At 50.9% G+C, this 21,893-nt stretch overlaps 1 protein-coding gene across 1 annotated transcript in view; it reads left to right on the top strand.

The window, feature by feature from the left end:
- LOC133360061 (IgGFc-binding protein-like) overlaps positions 1–21,893 on the top strand; it is an 81,546-nt gene that overhangs the window by 53,513 nt on the left and 6,140 nt on the right. Inside the window, exons 17-30 of the mRNA XM_061578645.1 lie at positions 575–725; positions 3,079–3,170; positions 4,121–4,258; positions 5,268–5,569; positions 6,588–6,868; positions 8,036–8,238; positions 13,414–13,558; positions 13,842–14,095; positions 15,116–15,408; positions 16,765–17,033; positions 18,212–18,411; positions 19,889–20,027; positions 20,373–20,557; positions 20,877–20,980. Of these exons, the coding sequence (XP_061434629.1) occupies positions 575–725; positions 3,079–3,170; positions 4,121–4,258; positions 5,268–5,569; positions 6,588–6,868; positions 8,036–8,238; positions 13,414–13,558; positions 13,842–14,095; positions 15,116–15,408; positions 16,765–17,033; positions 18,212–18,411; positions 19,889–20,027; positions 20,373–20,557; positions 20,877–20,980 (2,756 nt within the window). The remainder of the gene's footprint in view (positions 1–574; positions 726–3,078; positions 3,171–4,120; positions 4,259–5,267; positions 5,570–6,587; positions 6,869–8,035; positions 8,239–13,413; positions 13,559–13,841; positions 14,096–15,115; positions 15,409–16,764; positions 17,034–18,211; positions 18,412–19,888; positions 20,028–20,372; positions 20,558–20,876; positions 20,981–21,893) is intronic.

The raw sequence follows: 21,893 nt of genomic DNA on the forward strand, positions 1-21,893 counted from the left end.
CGGAGCGCTGGGTGGCTAAAGCACAGCAAGTTGGCACAGTAGGGGGCACAGGTGGTGTATCAGCCAGTCGTCTCAGTCAGTCGACCCGTGGCACCTGGTTCTGCCCCGTGACCTCCTGCCAGCGGGCGTTCGACACTTCACGTGGCCTCAAGGTGCACATAGCCTGGCACAAGCGTCGTGGTGACATCACCGCCACTTAGTGGCGAATGGCGGTTGTTGTTGTTATGCAAATATAAGATGAGAATTATTGGTTAGGGCTAGGAGTTAGAGTTGGGGTTAAGGTTATAGATTCATGATTAGGGGTTATGGGTTTACGGGGTCGGGTTTACAGGGGTTAGGTCATGGTTTTGGGTTATGGGTGAGGGATTACAATTTAGTTCAGGATTAGGTTTAAGGTAGGGTTAGAGTTAGGTTTTGTTTTGTGGACATGAGTTAGGATTGGGGTGTATGAAATACTGTTTAAGGTGAGGCTTAAGGACAGTCGTAACCTAAGGCCGCTCTTTTCGCCCCACCCACTCCGTTCTCCGCTGCCCTCTGCCGGCGTGCACCCCCCCCCCCCCCCCACCTTGTGCAGCTAAACGAGGCGTTCTGGCGGCCCGGGTGTGCTGTGCAGTGCACGTGCGCTTCCCCTGGCAGCATCCAGTGCCAGCCGAGCTCCTGCCCCCTCACCTTCAACTTCTGTGGCACTGATAACGAGGGGGTGCACGGGTGTCACCGCAAGAGCCGTGAGTTCCCGCGTTTTTTTTCTTCAAGAAATGTTCTTCATTATCTCACGGTCCGTCATCGCCCGGCACCGAAATACTGATCTGGGCGTCGTGAGCCACAGGTGTGAACCTCAGTCAAATTCGGGGTTATGTTCCTGGAAAATGCCGCCTTGGGCAAAGACCACATACGACAAATATTATGTCTTATGGGAAACATAGGGTTGTGTTCCTGGGTCCGAAGTGATCACCCTTCTCCACTTTCAACACAAAACCGCTGTCTCCGTGACTCTACCCGCAGCGCGGCACTCACGCCCCAACGCTCGCCCCTGGCGCTGAATTGCCCGATGCTCGCCCCTGACACTGACACTTGAATGCTCATGATTCGCCATCTCGGCATCCGTCTGACTGATTAGGAAAAATAAGAATAGGTTTTACCCTTTCTGGTAACAAAACAGGAGGTGTTAAGATGTTCAGACAGCAAATAGAAACCTTTTGCAAGGAATCCAGTATCCATTAACCACACATACTGGTGGTGAACATGCAAATACACATGCTCTTATAACACATTCCTGCGGAGGGAGCTGGTAGGAACGTTGGGTTGCTCGGTCAATGGCCAGGGTCAACGTCGGCGTGGTGTATTCCGCAAATATGCCCGACTGTGAGGCCGGGCACAAGCCGGCGTGAGTAGGTTAAACGTTGAGTTTTATAAGGGCACCACGGGGTGACCAGCCCCTCCCCACCCAGCCCCACCCCTCCCACCCCCCACCCAGCCCCACCCACTCCACCCAGCCCCTCCCCACCCTCCCCACCCAGCCTCTCCCCACCCTCCCCTCCCCACCCAGCCCCACCCTCCCCACCCAGCCCCTCCCCACCCTCCCCTCCCCACCCAGCCCCTCCCTCCCCACCCAGCCGCTCCCTGCACGACAGACACAATAATCCCCTGTGGGCTGGTGTAACCAGGAGGTTCCTACCACTATAAATATGCACATTGTCTTTTAAACTGATTGGTCGACACCAGAGGCAGCAGCCTTCTTTATGGCCCAGTCTCACCAGCATCAGACCAGAGAACGCCAAAAGGCGAGACAATGCACGTATCAGAGCATTTAAACCTCGGGTTGAGCAGGTATATCATTGGACCTTTTGTGCCAGTATCAAAAGTATGAAAAATAAGAATAGGTTTTACCCTTTCTGGCAATAAAATAGCAGGTATTAAGATATTCAAACAGCAAATAGATACCTTTTCCAAGGAATCTGACTGATGTCCGACTGATGTCCCCAACTAGCGGACGGCTACATGCACGCGGCAATGTGTGAACAATTGCATTGTGCCGTTGAGTGCATTGTGTTACACCGTCACACGGAAAAAAGCATGCAAGAACATTCGCACGCGCAGAAAAACACATTTGCGGTACATAAATCGCTCTCGCTGTCGAATCGTTCCGACCTTGCGACGGTCACGGCACTACTTTTCGATGCAGAGATGAGAACCTGAGCATCGTCAAACCGCGTGGAACCAGAACATCACCCCCGGTGTTCCGAAGACAGACCGCATTTAGGCACACCGTGCATAGCCGAAAACACGCGTTCGATTAAACTGCATTGGGCGAGGTTTTCTTGTATATTGTAATGCTCCTACTTTATCAACCCGAACTGACCAGTGTGGCAAATTACGGTTGAACAACCCCCACAATCAACACAGCGTGGGGAGGCTCTCATCCGGTATGAGATTGACACAAGCGCTGTACATGTACAACCCATGGTTAGTGTACTGCATATTCCGCTACTTTAATGGTAAATATTGTGGCACAAAGCAGTGCATTATTTTTCGATTTAAAGCTTTCGTGACTGCATGGATTCATATTCTTGGATCTTTCGGTAAAGCCACATAGAATGGAAATAATAAAATAATAACAATAAAACATAAAAACATTCTCATGACGTTTCGGCCACAACACAAGCAGCCGTCATCAGGTGAAGAAACAGAGCTGTCGGAAAGCGAGGGTCCTAATGAACACCGCTAAGCTTGGCAGCGTATTTTAAGCTTGGTGGGAGGAGCAGAGCGCCTTGACAAAGGAGTTTACATATCAACAGAGGAATTTAGCATATTGACGTTAAATAACTGCTTCTACCATACCACCATACAATAAACCGATGTGAAAAAACTTGGTATAAACTACATCAATATAATTAATGTACTCTCCAATAAGCTGAGCTATTAACATTAAGTATATGGGTATACACTATTTCTTTAACGTTTTTTTAATGTTATCGTTGTTGATGTTGTTAATGTTATTGTCATAGTTAATATCATCGCTGTTAATCGCATTGATGATGGTTGATATTTTTCTCGATGTGATTGTTGTGGTGGCTCAAGTGGAGTGCACCGCTTGGGGCGACCCACACTACATCACGTTCGACGGCCGCACCTTCGACTTCATGGGCACCTACACCTACGTCCTCACTCAGGTGCGCGAGCCTCGCCCCGTGACCTTTCCACTGCGGGATGAAGGCCTTCACTTGAGTGCCTGGAGAGGGAGCTCGCCATCCACAGCCTCACACTCAGCAGACGAAGTCTTATCAGGCTGGTAGATTCTCCTTGGTGAAGGTAGGTTACTCATCTTGTTTCGAGATTGACCACTGTAGTACAACGAGGCTCTGTACTCGGACCTCCCACACCCTTTGCTGAGTACGTTTCGCCAATTGCCCACCTCATTGAGAGCTTCAATATCAATTGCTGCAAACCCGTGAACGACGATACCCAGCTCTCTTCAGCCACAGTTCCTGCTAGGCACATGTGGAACCTGGAACGTTGCACCTCTATTCTGGAGCACTCGTTCTGGTTCAACGATTTTCTTCTAAACTCATCTAAATCTGAAGTACTCTTACTGGACACCAGGAAACTATTCGATTCAACCACAAACAATGTTTGCGCATTTTTGTTAAAGAACGCATATGCGAAACTGAATCAGAATATTTATTTTCCTGGAGGAATCCGATGAGCTATAAAGCTCTTCTTCACAGATGCCCAGTCCGGGCACGGGGTAAGAACGTCACAAAAACAAATAGTACAACACACGATGGTAGTGCAGAGTACAAGAAAGGTAAACAAATCACACATACAAATACAATCCATCCTAAAAGGCAAAGCCCATTGAGATATTAACTTATTTTTCAAATGTGACCTGGCCACAAATGATAGCTCAACAAAGTGGCTTATCATTCGGACAGCAGCAAAATTATCAAAATAATACACTCATAAGGAAATGTGTTCCATAATTCATCAGTGACGTAATGTGAAGCAACGCAAAATGCGATTCCTCTACAGCCCTTCGACAATGACCAAAGCAACACATGCTGACTACAATTAAACCCGCCGTATGTGTATGTACACGCACGCACGCACGCTGCGCCGGCAGCTGTGCTCTGGAGGTGGCTGGAGCGTGCAGGTAAAGAACGAGTTCATCGCTGGCAGCTGGTCCATCGCCTACACCCGCGACGTCTTCATCGAACTCTACCACCACCGCGTGCACTTCGGCCTCGGCTGGAGGGTCTACGTGAGTCTGGGCCCCATCCCGACTGCTGGCCAGGCTAAAACAAAAAAATTCTCTGCTTAGCTTCCGAGTTGCGCGGAAAGGTGGCGTGCGGGGTGGGGCGCTCCCACTCGGGGACGCTGGCCAAGTCGCTCAGAATGAGCGAGGTGGCCAGGAGACAGCAGACTCGCAATGGATTCTTGAATCCATCTGTACGGCGTTTTTTTATTGTTATCTCCTCGAATGCCCCCGTGGGTTTTGTCCGGGTGCCTTTCAGCTTCCACCCACGGCAAAGCCAAACTCTCATTCGTGGAATGGAGGGGTGCTGCCATGGCTTAATGGTTAGCACACTGGACTTGCAATCCAGCGGTCGCCGGTGGGGTTCGGGGTAAAGCTTCGGTACTTCCACCTTTTGTTAGAGGTCTGGCTAGCATGGAAGTGTAGATCTAAATAGCCTCAATAGGGGCTCTCTAGAGCTTCCTGCAGTGGCTTACCTTACAGGCCTGCAACTTTTTTACTTACGTACAATGTGCCGACGATAATTAAAATTAAAATATGAAGCAAATAACTGTATGTAATGGCAGAGATTAGGGATTAATAAAGTACAACCATAACCACAATCATATCAACAGAAATCTATGCATTGATTTATATGAAGACAAGTCCAGGTATTGTGGCCAAGGTTTAGCAAATAGTTTTTTTTTACATAGCATAGCAATTATTTTTTTTATAGCAATATATTGGGGGGGACATTTTGAGCATATTTTCATAGTGGGGGGGATGTGTCCCACCCAATATATATTTTATTTACGGCCTTGCAAGTGACGAGTATGTTCATAAGCCCTGGGCATCCCTTAGTACGGGTGCTGACCTCGTGTGCCATGCCGGTCTTCGTAGGTGCTATTCGCTAACAGCACTTGCCCCAACAGTCTGCTAAGGCTAGATTACCATTGTTGCAACTGCCGTGCCAAAGAGAACTACCGCAACGTTCACAGTAGCAGTGGTAGCACTGACAAAACCTTGTTTTCCACAGCTGGACGGAGTAGCGATCAACGTGCCGTACTACTACTCCAACGGCAGCGCGGAGTTCTCCGTGATTCGCTCGGGGAACTTCATGCGCCTGTGGAGCGACTTCAAGCTGGAGGTTCTGTACGACGGGGGCAGCCACGTCGTGGCACGCCTCCCCACGTCCTTCAACAATGCGCTGTGCGGCCTCTGCTCCAACATGAACGGGAACCCCGGTGACGACTTCGTGATGAGGGACGGCACCCGCACCACGTCGGCCTCCGACTTCGGCAACAGTTGGAAGATAACGGAAGCCGGCTCTCCCGAGACGTGAGAGTGTGTGTGTGTGTGGGAGATGACATCCTGCCTTGACGAATGGACGGGGAGCGGTGGTGTAGTGGGTTAGTGCGCTGCGCTACGAACCCGGCGACCCGGGGTTTGATTCCCGCTCATGGCCAACACCAGTGACGATTATCTAAACCGTTCCTGGGCCTCCCCTAAGTCGGCTCAGCCTCAAATGAGTACCTTGTGCGGTGTGTAAGCATTGCCATTGGGGAGACAAAGGCGGTCGGGCGTGGTACTAGCCACCCCCTCGTGTACTGTTCCGGCCTTCATAGGTGCTTGCTAACAGTACTTGCCCCAACAGTCAGCTAAGGCTACACGGGGGATCTTTGTCTTGAGGAATGTTCCACACTTTATAGTGAATGGTGTCTAAACTAGTCCACTGGGCCACAGGGATCCTCCTCCACACCCAGAATTTAGTCATTCCACGTGGCCAGCCACAGCGATCTGTTGTTTCTGGAGGAACACTGATGGGGGGTGGGGGGTAAGGGAGTTCAGTCTACTTCATGACATCAGACAACAGTGAGTGGCTCTTCTTTTCTTCAAAAGAATGAAGGGGGGCTGAGGGGAGGTGCAAGTCACAGGCTTATGTGGGCTCAATACCCTGTCAACAAAAGGTGGGTTAACGGTGGTGGTTATTTATGATCCCACTAAAGATGAACATCTGTGGAAAGGATGCAGGAAAGGATAACGAGTGGGATGTCTTTTACGTCCTTCCTGTCCGAGGAGCTGGCTAAAGTGCCCCTCCCCTCTGGGGTAGAGTCATCTTATTGACGCCAAGAGTTGGGCAGGAGGGATTGAAAAAGGCATGGGCGAGATTGGCTCAATGACAACGGTGTGAGGCTGCCAGGATTCCGTGCAGCCCATGGACACGTAATCCACCAGCACGACGTTTCGGCATCAGCGCATCCGCGCGACGTCACGGATGCACTCCGGCATCTGCTGCCTGCCCGCCAATTGTCTCCCCTGCGGTTTCTCTGTTCTCAACAAAAAATAATTCTCACAGCGGCTCCGACGACGCAGGCGACGGCAAGGCCCCGGACCCGACCGACGTGGCCGCGGCGTTGGGTAACGACAGGTGCGGCATGCTGAATGACTCCACGGGCCCCTTCGCCGCCTGCGCCGGCGCCGTCGATCCACGGCCCTACGTGGATGGCTGCGTGTTCGATCTGGCGCTGCAGGCCCCCGCCGGCACCGCCCCGCTGTGCCGCGCCCTCTCCGCATACCACGCTGCCTGCGTCAAGGCCGGCGTCGCCCTGGGCGGCTGGAGGAACGAGACACTCTGCCGTGAGTCGCCCGGCATCGTATCGACCGTCCGGCATCGCACCCTGAAGCAGTCGGGGGCCAAGGGGTCCCCCTAGGTGGCAGCTGCCCCTATGTGGCATCAGGTGCACTCACAATACCGTTGTGGTGTATTTGTTACCAGGCTGAACGGAAGGTCGACGGGATTCGATTTGATCTCCTGGCTTGGTAAGTGAAACTGTGGTGCAGGTTTCTGGAATCAGCAGTGCCAGTGGTATGAATGGGTACTGCACAGTCAATCGACTGGTCACATGTAGGGAAAGTGTGCGAACTTCCGCTTCTTTTTAAGACTTCTTGCCATCATGAGAGTAGGCCAAAGTAACTTATAGAAGGCTTCCTAGAGCCCTTACAACAGCAGTGGTATGAGAAAGTAAACAAAAATGAAAACTTTATTTTTATTTTACCAGGTAAGGCCCACTGAGCTACATAGCTGTTTTTCAGAAGTGACCTGGTCACAAATGACAAAGTGGCTTATCACTTGGAAATCTGTTGCAGCAAAATACTCGAAGCACACATTTCTAAATGTAGACGGAAACACCGGAGGACCCAGAGAAAAATCCACGCAACCATGGGGAGAGAGACACACAAACTCAAAATATACAGCAGCAGGCATCAGGGTTGTTATCGGACCCACGACCTCCTGTATACCAGGCGAGGTATTTAACATCTCCTAGGAACCGTCGCACCCCAGTGTTGGTTCTATAGGCAGTGTTAGTCTATGTGCAGTGTTGAGTGTGTGGGCAGTTTTGAGTCTATGTGCAGTGTTGAGTCTATGGGCAGTGTTGAGTCTATGGGCAGTGTTGAGTATATGGGCAGTGTTCAGTCTATGTGCAGTGTTGAGTCTATGGGCGGTGTTGAGTCTATGGGCAGTGTTGAGTCTATGGGTAGTGTTGAGTCTATGGGCAGTGTTGAGTCTATGGGCAGTGTTGAGTCTATGGGCAGTGTTGAGTCTATGGGCAGTGTTGAGTCTATGGGTAGTGTTGAGTCTATGGGCAGTGTTGAGTCTATTGGCAATAGACTCAACAATCTGGGAAATAGAGAAGAGGTGACGGTCAACATCCCGCCACCGCGGTGCCCAATTTCCGGCAGGGCTACATCTTGACTTTCACCTCCACCCACTCCTCTCCCTCTTCATCCGTGACCTCTCCACAGCCTCCCCAGTGTGCCCCGGCAGCGGCTCGTACTCGCACTGCGCCTCCCCGTGCCCCGCGACGTGCGCGCGGGGTCCGGGCGAGGGTCAGTGCACGGGAGGCTGCGTGGAGGGCTGCGTCTGTGACGCGGGCTACCTGCTGGAGCACGACCGGTGTGTGCGCGCGGACCAGTGTGGCTGCATCAGCAACGGCAAGTACTACAAGGTGAGACGCGTGTTTGCGTGTGTGCGTTTGTGTGTGTGCCAAGGCCGTAATTATAATATATATTGAGGGGGACACATCCCCCCCAATATTAAAATATGCTCAAAATGTCCCCCCCAATACATTGCTATAAAATAGATTTCTGTTTATATAATTGTGGTTATGGTTGTACTTTATTAATCCCTAATCTCTGCGATTACATACAATGCAACAAGAAAAGGTAAAAAAGAAAAAACTGAGCAATGTAATACAATTACACTATTAGACATTATTGTAAAAATAAATAAACGTCCATCCTATGTGTTAGTGAATTTTTAAATCTTTTAGGCAGGAAATGGCAAGAAATTATTTTCAAATTTAGATGCTTTTTTCTGGGGGGGGACCCCCAGACCCCCTGGAAGATTTAGTCCCCCCCAATGTTGACTCCATGGCTACGGCCTTGGTGTGTACATGCAGTAGATGGTACAGATATGTAATAAAGGACTCGTTCACTGTGTCTGTCTCCGTTGTCCTTTATTCGGGTTCTTTACAACTTGTCCCACACGGCCCTCGCTCAGAGCCTCTCCGCTTGGCAGCTCGATGCTGCCATCGCTCCCGTAGTCTCTCTCCACTCCGATGCAGCTCCGCTGCTGGTACCCCCGTGCAGGCCTCTGGCTGCCCTCACTGCAGCCCCACCGCTGCTCCCCGTTCCTCCGTGCTCGGTCACCGCTGGCCGACGGTGCCGAGTCTTACTGTGTGTGTGGCGAACTCGCCACTCTCCAACATCCGCCCTGCGTGGCCTCACTCTATCTCTATCTCCAACTCTCTCCCGTCTCTTCCGGTATCTCTCCCTTAAGACCTCATCTCTCTCTCTCACGTGACCTAACTCCTCCCCCCGTGACGTCATATCCACGAGGCCGTTTACGCCCGCATTACAGATACAATGGGAGGCTGATCGATGCCCGGGTGCGATCGAGGGATGGCTCCCTATTGGTCAATCATGTTATGTATGCCGATGATCTGGTGATTGCTGCTCACTCAGAGGAGGAGTTGAAGGCGCTGCTGCCGAACCTGGAGAGTGCTACTAAGAGGTGGCGTGTTACCGTCAGCCCCACCAAAACTAAGCACTTACCTGGGTATTTTATGCCACCAAACACTTCACCCCCTCAGCTCCCCACTGGTGATGGAGCAGTTGTGGAGAGAGTGGAGAGTTTCCCATACCTGTGAACAGTGTGCTTATGACCAGCTCCGGTTTGACAGCAGAGGTCTCACTCTGAGTCAGGCGGCAATATATTTTCATCGGCTTCGTAATGCTGTGTGGAAGCTACCTGGTCTATCGCTCCACATGAAGCTTCGAGTCTTCTCGGCCACAGTCATGCCCTCCCTTCTCTATGCTTGTGAAACGTGGACCCCTCTAATAGAACATATGTGCCAGTTAAAAAGATTCAGGATGGCCTGCCTACCATCCATCCTGGGTTTAATCAGGCTGGATTGTGTGAGGAGCTCACAAATTCTTGAAAGATCTTGACACATTCCCATCAGTGAGCTCCTCCGGCAGGCAAGCCTGCATTGGCTGGGTCATGTAGCCCAAGCAGCTTCTGTTTGGCCGCATAGAGGAGGCTAAACGGGCACGACACCGGCTGGAGAAGAGATGGACTGATGTGGTACGGGAGGATGTGGAGCATAGCGGACTTGCTGAAGACTGGTACCAGCGGTGTCAAGATTGGCCTTTATGGAGGAGGCTCGTGAAGGACTGCTACTGGGCAGTTGAAGCCAGTCGCCCTCGGACAACAACTGAGGGCAGAGGAGCGATGCTCACAACGAGCGGAGTGCCAGGCAGATAAATAGCAGCAAGTTGGCACAGTAGGGGGTACAGCTGGTGCATCTACCAATCCATGGCACCTGGGTCTGTCCCGTGACCTTTTGTCAGCGAGCCTTCAACACTTCACTTGCCCTCAAAGTGCACCTGGCCTGTCACAGGTGCTGTGGTGACGTCACCGTCACTTCGTGGCGAATTGCGGGTATTGATGTGTACGTGTGTGTGTGTAAATGTGTGTTTACGCGTGTGTGTACGTGTACATATGTGTGTGTTGTGGGGAGTGGTGGCGTAGCGGTTAGCACGCTGCGTTATGAACTTGGCGACCTGAGTTCAATTCCCGCTCATGGCCAACACCAGTGACGATTATCTGTTCAGGCTACATGGGAGGTTCTTTCTCTTTGTTTTTGTTGTTGACGTGCGAGAAACAAACCCAGAGGTTCCTGGAGGCTGGAAAAAGAGGGTGCAGTGGTGGCTAGGAGATGTTAACTACCTCGCCTGGTATACGGGAGGTCGTGGGTTCGATCCTGACCGTGACGCCTGCTGCTGCTGTATATTTGGAGTTTGCGTGTCTCTCTCTATGTGGTCGCGTGGATTTTTCTCCGGGTCCTCTGGATTTTCCCTCCAAATTTTGAATCAACGTCACTATGCATTTAGAGAATTTGGCTGCTGCTATAAATGTCCATACGACGATGACCCACTTTCGCAGAGCTATCATTTGTGATGGCCAGGTCGCTTCTGAAAAAAACAGCTACATGGCTCAGTTTAGTTTAAGAATGCCACGTGAGGCCTCCTTGTTCATTATCTTATGGGAAATAAATAAATAAAGTGCCACTCTCCTCCTACCTGAGGTTCGCGGCAAATATTCACCTTTCGGAGCAGCCTGGCACAAAACACGCAAGGCACACGTGTGTCACGTGGGGTGCACGTGCAGCTCGGGATGTCTCCTTATTCTTGGGTATACAATTCCTTAACACTCTCCTGTGACGCCGCGTGTAGTTTTCATAATGCGAATCGGATATAACGCGATGAATGTATTATAGGGAACGTGCTTTTATGAAACGCGGATGCCAATTGTATATAACGAGATCGAGCGAACGGTTGTACGACTGCCTCGGCGTAGCATCGCCACGCAAGGCATTGGGATGCTGCTGGATGCTTCTAGATGCTACCCACGCACCTCAGCCTTTGTTCGGCGTGCGTACGCATCTCACGTGTTATCGTGTACTGTGCTTTACTCCCTATATATTATATATTAATGATTAAAACGAGATTTTTTCCCCGTAACGCGGTATTCTTCGAGAATGCAACTATCACCGCTGCGTTATAGGGGGAACACATACAGTGAGGGAAAAAAGTATTTGATCCCCTGCTGATTTTGTACGTTTGCCCACTGACAAAGAAATGATCAGTCTATAATTTTAATGGTAGGTTTATTTGAACAGTGAGAGACAGAATAACAACAACAAAATCCAGAAAAACGCATTTCAAAAATGTTATAAATTAATTAGCATTTTAATGAGGGAAATAAGTATTTCACCCCCTCTCAATCAGAAAGATTTCTGGCTCCCAGGTGTCTTTTATACAGGTAACGAACTGAGATTAAGAGCACACTCTTAAAGGGAGTGCTCCTAATCTCAGCCTGTTACCTGTATAAAAGACACCTGTTCACAGAAGAAATCAATCAGATTCCAAACTCGCCACCTTGGCCAAGACCAAAGAGCTCTCCAAGCATGTCAGGGACAAGATTGTAGACCTACACAAGGCTGGAATGGGCTACAAGACCATCGCCAAGCAGCTGCGTCAGAAGGTGACAACAGTTGGTGCGATTATTCGCAAATGGAACAAACACAAAAGAACTGTCAATCTCCCTCGGCCTGGGCTCCATGCAAGATCTCACCTCGTGGAGATGCAATGATCATGAGAACGGTGAGGAATCAGCCCAGAACTACACGGGAGGATCTTGTCAATGATCTCAAGGCAGCTGGGACCATAGTCACCAAGAAAACAGTTGGTAACACACTACGCCGTGAAGGACTGAAATCCTGCAGCGCCCGCAAGGTCCCCCTGCTCAAGAAAGCACATATGCATGCCCATCTGAAGTTTGCCAATTAACATCTGAATGATTCAGAGGACAACTGGGTGAAAGTGTTGTGGTCAGATGAGACCAAAATGGAGCTCTTTGGCATCAACTCAACTCGCCGTGTTTGGAGGAGGAGGAATGCTGCCTATGACCCCAAGAATACCATCCCCACCGTCAAACATGGAGATGGAAACATTATGCTTTGGGGTGTTTTTCTGCTAAGGGGACAGGGCAACTTCACCGCATCAAAGGGACGATGGACGGGGCCATGTACCGTCAAATCTTGGGTGAGAACCTCCTTCCCTCAGCCAGGGAATTGAAAATGGGTCGTGGATGGGTATTCCAGCATGACAATGACCCAAAACACACGGCCAACGCAACAAAGGAGTGGCTCTAGAAGAAGCACATTAAGGTCCTGAAGTGGCCTAGCCAGTCTCCAGACCTTAATCCCATAGAAAATCTGTGGAGGGAGCTGAAGTTTCGAGTTGCCAAACGTCAGCCTCGAAACCTTAATGACTTGGAGAAGATCTGCAAGGAGGAGTGGGACAAAATCCCTCCTGAGATGTGTGCAAATCTGGTGGCCAACTACAAGAAACGTCTGACCTCTGTGATTGCCAACAAGGGTTTTGCCACCAAGTATTAAGTCATGTTTTGCAGAGGGGTCAAATACTTATTTCCCTCATAAAAATGCAAATCAATTTATAACATTTTTGAAATGCGTTTTTCTGGATTTTTTTTTGTTATTCTGTCTCTCACTGTTCAAATAAACCTACCATTAAAATTATAGACTGATCATTTCTTTGTCAGTGGGCAAACGTACAAAATCAGCAGGGGATCAAATACTTTTTTCCCTTACTGTAGTTTATTGTATTGATGATGCACCTTCCGTGCAGCACATCTCGAGTTGGCCTACAGCAGTCTCGCCAAGGTGGACTCCCAGTCGCAGGCTGTCCCACAAGGTGGTTATGGGTAATGTTGATGACGATGACATTGATGAGGATGATGAAGCAAATGTAAACGATTATGTTAAATTGATGATGACTCGAATGCTGATTATACTCTGGATGATGATGTTGTTGATTCTGTGTGTATGTGTGCGTGTGTTTGCGCGTGTGTGTATGCATGTGTGCGCCTGTTTGCGCGCGTCTGTATGTGTGCTTGTGTGCGCGCGCGTGTGTGCGGTGTGTGAGCGTGTGTGTGCGTGTGCATGCGTGTGTATGTGTGTGCGTGTGTATGTGTGCGTGTGCATGCGTGTGCGTGCGTCTGTGTGTGTGTGCATGCGTGTGTGTGTGTGCGCCAGCTGGGAGATGAGTTCATCTCGGATGACTGCAGGAGCCGGTGCGTGTGCGAGGCCGGCGAACTGGAATGCGACGCCTTCTCCTGCCCTGCCCTCCACACGTGCGGACTCACGGACGACGGCAAGATCGGCTGCAATGCCCTGGAGGGTGAGGTCATCGTCGTCACCATCATCATCGTCAACATCCTCACTAATATCTCCAACGTTACAATCAATACAAACATCATCATCATTACAACCATTCTGCACGTGGGCATGAGTCTGGAAGGAGGGGGAATGTGTTGCTCTGTGGCTTTCCACAATTATTTTTTTATTTCATCTGCCTTCTTCCTCCCCTGTGTGTAACCACCCTCCCCCACTCCCCCCATGCCCCCTTCCACCACCCCCCCACCCATGCCCCCTTCCACCACCGCCCACCCCCGGACCTCCAGGTCACTGCCAGGCGTCCGGCGACCCCCACTACGTGACGTTCGACGGGGCCTACTTCGACTTCATGGGCACGTGCGCGTACACGCTGGCCGCCCCGTCTGCGCGTTACGCCGGCTCGCGGCTCAGCGGCGCGTGGCGCGTGCTGGTGGAGAACGAGGCGATGGGCGCTAGAGCTGACGTGTCGTACACGCGCGCCGTCGAGGTGCGGCTCGGCAACCACACCAGGGTTAGACTCTTGCCTGGGGGCGTCGTCCAGGTAAGGGTTTTTGGCTTGGCAATTTGTTTTCATAAATAAAGCACACACAGACAATTTCAACGAACCGAGTCGACAACAAATTCCAGACACGGACGTGCTTGTTTTGATTGCGTGCTATTCATGTTGAACTGATTTCGCACCGCCGTACGTAGTCACCCGTGCTCATCGGATGTGCGTGGTAACTGAAGCATATTCAAACCAATCTAGCTGTGGATGTGGTTGGTTGCCAAGGGAATAGACCAGAGGAAAGCCACTCATACGCAGTGTTGCCATCGGCCATCCTTGAGGTTCTTCTGCCACCCTAAGACGTGGGAAAGCAGTGGCATCCCAACCGAGCACCTTGATGAAGAGCCGATTAATGGAACAGCTCTGGTTTCTCTCTGCTGCCCCGGAAAAAGTGGGGATCGCTCTCAACCAGTGTCCCCACAACATCACGTGAAAGATATTTCCTCCGTAAATAAAACTATCGAGGACCCCACCAAATTGTGATTCTGGTGAGGTGTCAAACCACAAGGCGTGTGTGTCACTGATCACTGCCCCGATATAACCACGCTGTGCTACTTGCCCCCCCGGATTACCATGGAATGGCTCACAACGTTAAATGCATACTGGTAGCCCGTTGCCTTTTTGTGTACAAACGCCATGTGAAAGAAGGAGTAATAAACAGATTACCTACGCTCCCACTAGCCTTGTGGCGGCGGACTGTATGTGCCAACTTTCCAGAACGCTCTTTCAGAAGACAGCTTTCCGCAGATATGAATTACCCGCCAGAGGACAGCAGGACCACCACCAGCTGTTTAAAATAAATTTCCAGACATTTTAAAGTTGTGTGTTCAAAACACCTCATTAAAGACGATTCTCTTGAGCACCGTATTCCCTTGATCGTAAAACACGACGAACAATTTTTAAAAATTACCCCAAAGTTTGGCGTGCGGCTTACTTTCTCGAGTTTCTTAAAATGCAGAGAATATGATAAACATGAAGCGATTATAACGACGAATCACCGTCGCCGCCCGACAGCTGAACGGCGAGACGGTGAGCATGCCGGCGCTGCTGCCCGGCGCCACGGTAGTGCAGCTGGGGAGCCTGGCGGTGCTGTCGGCGCCGGCGGCCGGCCTCACCGTCAAGTTCGACGGCGTCGCCTACGTGGACGTGGGGCTCAAGGCCGACTTCGCGGGCGCCGTCGAGGGGCTGTGCGGGAACTACGACGGGGACGCCGGCAACGACTTCACGGGGCCCGGCGGCGAGCGTCACCGCACGCCGCACACGTTCGGCAACGCCTGGCAGAGCGAGGCGTCCGCCAGTAAAGCGACGTGAGCGCTCGCACCAAGGCCGTAGCCATGGAGTCAACCTTGGGGGGGGACCAAATCTTCCAGGGGGTCTGGGGGTCCACCCCCCTAAAAAAAATCTCTAATTTGAAAACGAATTTCTTGCCTAAAATGTAAAAAAATTTCACTAACACATAGGATGGACTTTTATTTATTTTTTACAATAATGTCTAATAGTGTATTGTATTACATTGCTCTTTTTTTCCTTCTTTTTTTACCTTTTCTCGTTTCATTTTATGTAATGGCAGAGATTAGGTATTAATAAAGTACAACCACAATCATATAAACAGACATCTATTTTATAGCAATATATTGGGGGTGACATTTTGAACATATTTGAATATTGGGTGGGGGGGGATGTCCCCCCCTCAATATATATTATAATTACGGCCTTGGCTCGCACGCACAAAGACAGAGATCCCCCGCGTATAGCGTGTAACAAATTGTTGGGGCTGTTTGCGAGTAGGCACCTATGAAGGCCGGCACGGCACGGCACGTGAGGGGGCGGGTGGCCAGTACCACCCCCGGTGTGCGATGTGTACGACACACCGCACCAGGTACTCATTTGAGGCAGAGTCGACCTAGGGGAAGCCCAGGACCGGTTCAGATAATCGCCACTGATGTTGGCCGTGAGCAGGAATTCAACTCGTCGGGTTCGTAGTGCAGTGTGCTGACCGCTACACTACCACTCCCCATGCACACGCATGCACATGGACACACTTTACAGACGGCTCTCTCATTTACGGATTAGTCTGACAATCGGGCCTAGATATGAAACTGTTTGGATTGTCCTGAAACGAAAACTATTGTTTCAGATTAATCCAAAGATGCAACGTTCATTTCATTCCGTCGCAGGGTAGCGATGTCACCTCCATGATGTCACGGGTAGTGACGTCACAGTCATGACGTCACACCAATGCCATTCCCGCTAAAAGTGGTATGTAACGTGGCTGACGTGATTTTGTTGGCACAAATTACACGTCACGTTATCAAGCAATCTAAGATCCGAAATTGTGCTTGAAAATTCGATTGAAAAAAACATATCAAACGCATTCATAACGCATGCGGATGTCGCGTCCCCACGGGCACGGGGAGAACAAACTGGACCCTGTTCTAGCCACTGGGTCATTTGGGCCCCGGCCAAGATTATTCCAACCAAGGGGGTTGTCTCCTTTGTGGCGGGCGTTGTGGCTCACTTTGCCAAGAGCAGCCGTTGCACTATTCCGCCAGGCCACGCTACGATAACAATGTTAATGTCACAAGGCCTCAGATCCCCCCACTCCCACCTTCGACCCCCAACCCCAACCAAAGCATCTCTCTCTCTCTCTACAATGATTGCAGCTGTGAGCCAGACTACGGCCACACGGTGATGCCCGGCGACGCGGAAAAGGCGTCGGCCGAGGTGCTGTGCGACCTCTTGCGCAGCGAGCGGTCGCCCTTCGCCCCGTGCTTCGCAGCGGTGCCGCCCCAGCCGTACTTCGCCAACTGCGCGTTCGACCTGGCCCTCTCGACGGGGACGGCGCTGCGCTGCTCGCACCTGCAGGGATACTTCGCCACGTGCCTGGCGCGCGGGGTGCTGCTCGCGGAGTGGAGGGCGGCCGCCAACTGCCGTGAGCTACATTTTCCTGTCTCACCGTCGTTGTCACCACCACCACGACCAACGTCGGCACCGCTGCCACTATCCGCAACCATTACCGGCGTCATCAATTGGCACTGGCGTGGCCGAACGGTAGTGCAATTTGTCACTTGTGGCAGAGGTTCGTGGGTAGAGCCCAGTGGCAGTGTTGGTTCAGAGTAATTGGCTGCTGCTATGCATTTCCACGTGATGATATGCCACTTCGTTGAGCTATCGTTAGTGGCCAGGTCGTTTCTGAAAAAGAAGAGCGATATAGCTCCGTGTGCCTTACCTGGTAAAATACAAATAAAACATTTTTTCAATAGTTGAAATACTGATAGGTATTAAAGATCCCGTGACGTTTTTCGGAAAGAAATAGGCCATGTATGCAGGCGTCACAGTCAAAACTTCCTCGTTTGATAAATTACTCTAAAATCACCCAATTTGGAGAAAACCTAGAGAGCAACATCACCCCGTGTTAGCAGACTTATGCCCATTTTGTGGCCTGCGCAGAGTTCTCCTTGCACTGCACAGGAGCAGCTGGCACCTTGGACCCCCCTTGGCTAGACTGCAGCGGATGCCTCGAGATGCATGGGAGGGAGTGGGATACAAATTGAGGTGATCATCATGATCGTGTTCGATGCAAGAAAGAGTGGGTCTTGCAGGCCACTCATTATTCACTATCGGCTCTTCCATTGCGGCAGATACTGGCCAAGCCTGGTGTGAGTGTAACCTTGGTGAAAGGGTTATCTCCATTAGCTCACAATCTGTGTGTGTGAATGCGAACACGCTGCTAGTGTGGCTAAATGACAGTACCTACTGTGTATTTGTGTGTGTGGGGAGCGATGGAGTAGCAGTTTGCGTGCTGCGCTGTGTACCCCGCGACCCGAGTTCGATTCCTACTCAAGGCCAATACCAGTACAGATTATCTGAACCGGTCCTGGGCCTACCCCTAGGTGTGCTCAGCCTCAAATGAGTATCTGGTACGGTGTGTAAACTTCACCACTGGGGAGACAAAGGCGATTGGGCGTGGGACCGACCACCCACCCCCTCGTGTACCGCGCCGGCTTTCAAAGGCGCTCGCTAGCAGCACTTGCCCAGACAGCCTGTGGGAAAAAGCAACACGGGTTATCTTTGGTGTTCACCGCACTGGCGTGTATTTGTGTGCCACAGCGCTGACGTGCCCGGCTCGCAGCGCGTACAGCGCGTGCGCCCCACCCTGCCCGCCCTCGTGCGGGCTGCCCGCGGCCGCGTGCCCGCGGGGCCGCGTCTGCGCCGAGGGCTGCGTGTGCGACGCCGGCTTCTTCCTGCAGGGCGGCACGTGCGTGGCGGCGGCGGACTGCGGTTGCACGCACGACGGCGTCTACAGAGATGTGAGCTCGACACGATCACGCTGAGATTAACAATGAACCTATTGCTCACCCTATCGCTCACCCTACGTTCATCGCAAGCACGGTCCCAACACCGACACTGCATGCATGACGGAGTCTACAGAGACGTGAGCTCCACACGGTCACACTGAGATTAACACTCGCCCTATCACGTATCAATACTGGAACATAAATACGATTCTACCACTGATACTGCATCGCAAATGGGAGACTGCAAATGGACGCAGGAAAGTCAAACGACACTAACGAGATATCTGGGACACTTTTTCCAGCATCAAGATTTTTAATGATAAAACAAAAGATTTGACCAATTTTGGCATGAATACACATGCAAAAACGAGACACCTTTTAACTATTACAAGGCATCAAATCTTTACGTCTTGTTATAGGTATATGTGGTTAATGCAGTATGTGTGGTTAATGCAGACTCGATGCCATTTGTGTATTAGGTATCTGCATCATGGCAGATGCGGATACCTGATGCACAAATGGAAAATTAAAAGCTTTCCAGTAGTAGTGTGCGACTGTGGTCATCCAGAACAGACCGTACAACGCCTAACGACGCAATGACACAAAGACGCAAATGCAACACGGGTGCTGTTTTTCAAGATGGCCACCATATTTTCCGCTCATGTACATTTAGACACGGAAATTGATTTGAGTGATCTTCGTGTCTGAATACTATACTGAATCACATCTATGTTACACTTAAACTAAATCCGCGATAAGTAAATTACTCCAGTGTACTTTTGATGTCTATTAGACTTGTGTATATGTTATTATCAGTCCTGCATCAGTCATCTAGACCAAATTATTAGAAAATTACAGATACATTCACTGGGTATAGTAAATCTATTTTCCTAACTTCATCAAATGAGGTTCTTCGGTGTGGCACAAGTAGAAATGTGCACCTACAGTTTTATTAGTTTTCTCTCAATAGTGGAAGTTGGTATTTTTTTTACAAGGTCCCTATTTGCTCTAGGTTTCAACGACACGTGTATGTACACGGTCGTAATCAATATTTGATTCTGGTCAGTGAGTGGCTGCCCCGGCTCTTGAGTGACCTTGTTTGCATAATTGCACATGAGCTGCGTAGATAATGGAGGTCTGCTATAGGCCTGCTCAGCGTGACATTGTTCCATTTTACAGGTAAGGGACCTACGTTTGTGAAAGATAATTCCAAAAAGGTTAATAACCTTCAACATCCCAATGCCTTTTGCAATACTACGCCGAGGCAGCCATACCACCCCTTATTCCTACTCGCACATCGTAGTTACATTCATTCGATTGCGTTATACTGTATATCCAATTTGTATCCGCGTTATAAAATAATGCGTTCCCTAATACATTAATCGCGTTATATGCGATTCGCGTTATGAAAACCACACGTAGCAGGAGAACTGACTATGTCATTACTTGATTGTGTGGTTCCGTCTGTGCGTGTCATGTGGATTCCCAGGTGGGGAAGTCGTGGTATAGCCACGACTGCTCGCGTCGCTACAGGTGCCGCTCCCAGGGGGTGGTCGCGGAGGAGGCAGGCGGATGCCACGGGGGAGAGGCGTGCTTCCTCAAGGAGGGCCGCTTGGGCTGCCACCCAGGTACGCCCTATCCCACCCCCCATCCCACTCTCTTGCCTGGACCACCCACACAGGGACGCCATCACTCATAACCCCTTTCTCGACTGGCGCATCCAAGCTGAGCTAACGCCGGGGCCACTCAGGGTGTGGGTGTTTTTTTCTCCCGCTGGCACAATCAAGCCACGCAAGGGCGTGGTGCTGCCTATGAGGTGCCACGTGTTTTTTTTCCACTGCAGAAGCTGAGCCATACTGCCAATGTCACAAGCCATGAACGAGTCACGACGCGTGTAGACGATGCGGCGATGTGTTGTGCTCCTCGCAGTGTGCCGACTGACGTCCCCTCTTCCTCCTTCTCTTCCCCCGTAGCGGAGGTGGCGTTGTCGTGCGAGGGAGAGCGCATGTCGGCGCGCATCCCGCGCGTGCTGGTGCTCAACTACACGGCGAGCGACACGCGGCTCAATGACCCCACGCCGCCCGGCTGCTCCCTCGTCGACGACGGAGACTTCATCACCTTCGACATCGGAATAGCCGACTGCGGCGCCGTCTGCCAGGTGACGGAAGATCACATTCAGCACGTCCATTGATTGACCGATCGTCGATGGATCCACAAATTGACTGACTGACCAACGATTATTTTTTAATCGACAAATAGACAGACTGGCTGACAAACGTGTGGACCAACCGACGAGATGGAGTAATGAAATGAGCTCTTGTGCAGTTGCTACCTGGATTGTTGCATCGCGAGGACTGCGATGCCTTGAGGAGACCTTTATCTAAAAGTGGATAAATCATGGCTAACATTGGTGATGTGTCTTTATCTCTCCCGCACCGTGCCCCTTCTTATTTCTGCTTTGCCCTGTGATCCTTCAGGAAGTGGACAAGTCAATGATTTTTTCACAAACGGTGATGCTCAAAGCAAACAACAGAAGCCAAGTGATCACGCGCAACTTCAATGACATTCAGGTTCTCATCAAGTACGTGCGTTTGTTTGCGTAATATTTGCTAGCTAACAGCACTTGACCAAGCTGCCTCTGTAAGTTACACGGGAGATATTTGTCTTTGTGTGTGGGCGTTAGTCTGTTTGGGCGTTACCTCCGCGGTGGTGCCAGATGGTATTGCTGTGGTGGATGCAATCAATGCCCCTCATGAGGCTTGTAGCCATCACAGCGGCCAACGGGGACTCTGGACTAGTGCGAGAGGCACGTGCCAGATCAGCTCAATAACAATAGTAGGAGGCAGCTAGACTTCTGTGCAGTCCATGGGCTTGTAATTACCAACACGGCTGTTCCAGCATCGGCACATCCACACATCATGGTTGCACTCCAGGTCCAAACAAGAACATCTGCTGGACTATATAGAGATGGAACAGTGGATGCGGGCCCATGTCCTTGGCACCAGGACCTCCTGAAGAGATGATCTGCCCACTGACCACCGGTTTGTCATCTGTAAGATGTGCCTGCTATTCTTTCACCCCGGTGGTGGGTGTCCATCTAGGACCCCATTCAAACCCACAATGGCCTGGTTTCAGCGAGCTGATGAAAGTTATAAGTGAGAATTCCATCATCGCCTGCAGCTGGGTTGGCATCGCCCCTACTCCTCCTGATGCCGAGGGGAAATGGGCAACGTTTAGGACTGTGGCTCATTCAGCTGCAATGGCTGCTTTGGGTACGTGGTCCAAACCTACCTAGTGACCCTGGCTGATGGAGCACGTGTTACGACTGGCTGAGAAAAAGCGACAGGCCCACTCCCACCATTTACAGCATCCTACGTCGTAGAATGAGGAGGCTTACTGTAGCCTTCGCTCGGAGGTTCGGAGAGCGGTGCTCTAAGGATGGGTGGTGGTCATGGGTTGCAAAGGAGATGGAACCTGCCTCAGTAGAAAGGAAT

This window comes from Lethenteron reissneri, chromosome 67 (genome assembly GCF_015708825.2).
Source record: "Lethenteron reissneri isolate LAM-NWPU_2019-01 chromosome 67, ASM1570882v1, whole genome shotgun sequence".
Classification (NCBI taxonomy): domain Eukaryota; kingdom Metazoa; phylum Chordata; class Hyperoartia; order Petromyzontiformes; family Petromyzontidae; genus Lethenteron; species Lethenteron reissneri.